Genomic DNA, 2,607 nt, shown 5'->3' on the forward strand with positions numbered 1-2,607 from the left:
TCGGAGAGTCCACCCGAGTCACCGCAACCCCGAAGACGAGGCCCGGCACCACGAGAGTCAGGCGTGGTGAAGACGGAGGAACCAAGCTCCGCACCCTCCAGCAGCACGAAGGAAGTCTCCCAGGAGGAGCAAGATTTCGTGGCGGCCCTATGGCCGAATGGCGCTCCCCCAGAGCTTGCCGACTTCCACTTCCCAAACACGGAACAGGAGATCCTAGCCCTTTCCCCTCCAAGGAGTCCCTACCATCCGGAGACAGAAGCCATCTCTCGGCCAAACACCCCCAATCCTTCAGGGACCCAGCCAGATGAAGCTGTCCTTAAGGCAACCTCCGAAACTCCTCAAGGGGTCCTTCCCGAGGGTATCCTCGTGGCTACCTCTAAGGCTCAAACCAGCCAAGCTCCTAACCAAGTCACGACTACCCCTTCACCAACACCACCCAATGTCGAGTTGGGCCGTCAACGAGCAGTTCAGCCGGTAGTCCTACTGGAAAGGATTCAGGTGCCACCCCCGGTTCTTCGCATAGAGGAATATTGGGAGCCCCTTGAGCCCTGGCTCCCGGATGTATGGAGTGTGGAGCGGAGGAAGAAAGGCTTCATGAGAGCCTTGCAAGCCTGCAGTCTCCAGCCGCTCCGTCAGATCACCGAGCATCGGTACATCATCCCTCCAATACCCGTCCCAGTGGGGCCGGATGGGGTCCATCCCCTGGTATTGGCCAACCTGATTGATCCAGTCGTGACGGATCACGATCCCCCCAGAAGCACCTTGGCCCATTCTCCTGGGAGGCAAGCCCCAGCTCCTCCCTCTCCAAGGTCACCTGAGGCAGGAGTAACTCCCAGTGACGCCTCATCGTCATCCAGTTCCTCGTCATCGTCATCAACGAGCAGCTCGTCGTCGCCTTCCACAAGCTCTTCTAGCTCAGTGGCTAGTTGCTCCGAGGATGAGGCAGAACAGGCCCACCAAACCCACTCTCCGACGGTTTCGGCCGCGGCTCCAACCCCCATGGAATTGGAGGTTAACCCCCAAGAAAACCCCTGAGGTCCTGGCCAGGACATCCTCCAGATTGACCTCCGCGAGGACGAACGAGCATCCCTTGCAGATTCCAGGGAGGACACACCATCGAGGTCCCCGAATCGAGCTCGCAAGGGTTCTACCTCCTCCGATCAGAAGGGATCATCCATACCCCTGGAGGTACTCCGCCAACTCCCTCTGCCCATAAGGGAGATGCTTCGGGGATATTCTCCAGTGATCCCCATCACTGGCCCAACACCCTCCACCTCCGGGTCGGATCAAAACTCTTCTCCAGTGATTCCCGTCACTGGCTCCAGTCCTCCCACCCTCGGGTCGGGCCACAACACACCTCCAGAGATTCCAACCGCTGGCCAAGCAACTTCCGCTACCACCCAGGGACTCCCAGTACTGGATGGCGCGGCCGGGTCCCGATCGGACTCTGCCGCAGTTCTCCCTGAGTCCTCCAGTAACTCTCGCAGACTCGAACCAACCCAGGGTAATGACCCGAGTAGGAGCACTCAGAAGAAGGGGCCCAGCAAGAAGCGCATCTGGTGCTTCGATTGTAGGAGACATGGACACCGACCCGCTGATTGTCCGAACCCCACGGGAGAGACCTTCTGTGGCAAATGCCCCTTCAGGGTCGCCAGAAATCGACCCTGCCCGATACACGGTACAGACCTGGCCGGGGCAGCCTGTAGCAGATCCGCAAGTAGACCAGCGGTACGATCGGAGGTCGTTAGGGTACCTCGTACCCCCGATAATGCTTCCGCTACTTCGTCTCGAGAGTCCCTGACACGGTTCCGATCGAGCCCGGTAGGGAGCCGAGGAACGGAAAATCCTCTACAGCCGTCGTCCTGACCCTCAGAACATCAACAGGGGACAGCCGGCGACTGGGGAATACAGGGCCTATCAGCCCCCCTTCGAGGACTCACCTCGCCAAGTCCCAGCACCCTACTGGACACCTTCTCCTCTCGATTTCCCACCACTTAACCCCCAGTATGAATCCTCTCCGAGTACCACCTCGGCACCTCCCAGGGAGTATGCATCTCCCAGGGCTACCTCACCCCTGCCACGCCGAGAGGTTACCGGCTATTCTTCATTCTACCCAGCGACGTCATCACGGGCCTCGCCGCTCCCCATCCCTACAGCAGGAGTGACTCTCCCACCTGAGGCCGTGGCAGCCATCGCTGACATCATCATGGGACATCACTATCCACCAAGGCACTCACCCGAGCCAACTCGGCCACCGGGCGACCATCACAGGTCCAACAAATCCTGGAGTACCAGGTATCCTCCACACTAAACAGGTGATGGCCAATTAAAAAAAAAAAAGTACGGCAGTACCTGACATGGGCGTCCTCCGGGAGTAAGCCCCTGAAGACGACTTATAATTTAGGTTTTTTTTTGTAAACGAGTATTAATCCGTCAATTTTCTTTTATATTCTTTTTGTCGCATTCCGGACCGAGTCCACTATTTTGTCGACATCACAGTCATTTAGTTTTTTTTGATAAGCGAAATGCAACTATTTAGTTGTTTTTTTTTCACATTAATGGGGCTCTTCCCCTATTATTTCGTATTTTTTTGTATCTATTCTCTTT

General features: G+C 56.8%; 1 protein-coding gene across 1 annotated transcript; it reads left to right on the forward strand.

The window, feature by feature from the left end:
* Positions 1-6: 6 nt before the first annotated feature.
* On the forward strand, positions 7-2,295 carry LOC107047244 (flocculation protein FLO11-like; the record flags this gene model as incomplete). Its single annotated transcript, XM_015269996.1, has 3 exons — positions 7-1,011; positions 1,060-1,728; positions 1,826-2,295. Coding segments are annotated over 3 exons (2,144 nt in total), but the record flags the coding sequence as incomplete, so codon positions are not given.
* Between the last annotated feature and the right edge of the window lie 312 nt (positions 2,296-2,607).

The sequence above is a fragment of the Diachasma alloeum genome, unplaced genomic scaffold (genome assembly GCF_001412515.2).
Source record: "Diachasma alloeum isolate Michigan unplaced genomic scaffold, Dall2.0 Dall_scaffold_33684, whole genome shotgun sequence".
Taxonomy (NCBI): Eukaryota; Metazoa; Arthropoda; class Insecta; order Hymenoptera; family Braconidae; genus Diachasma; species Diachasma alloeum.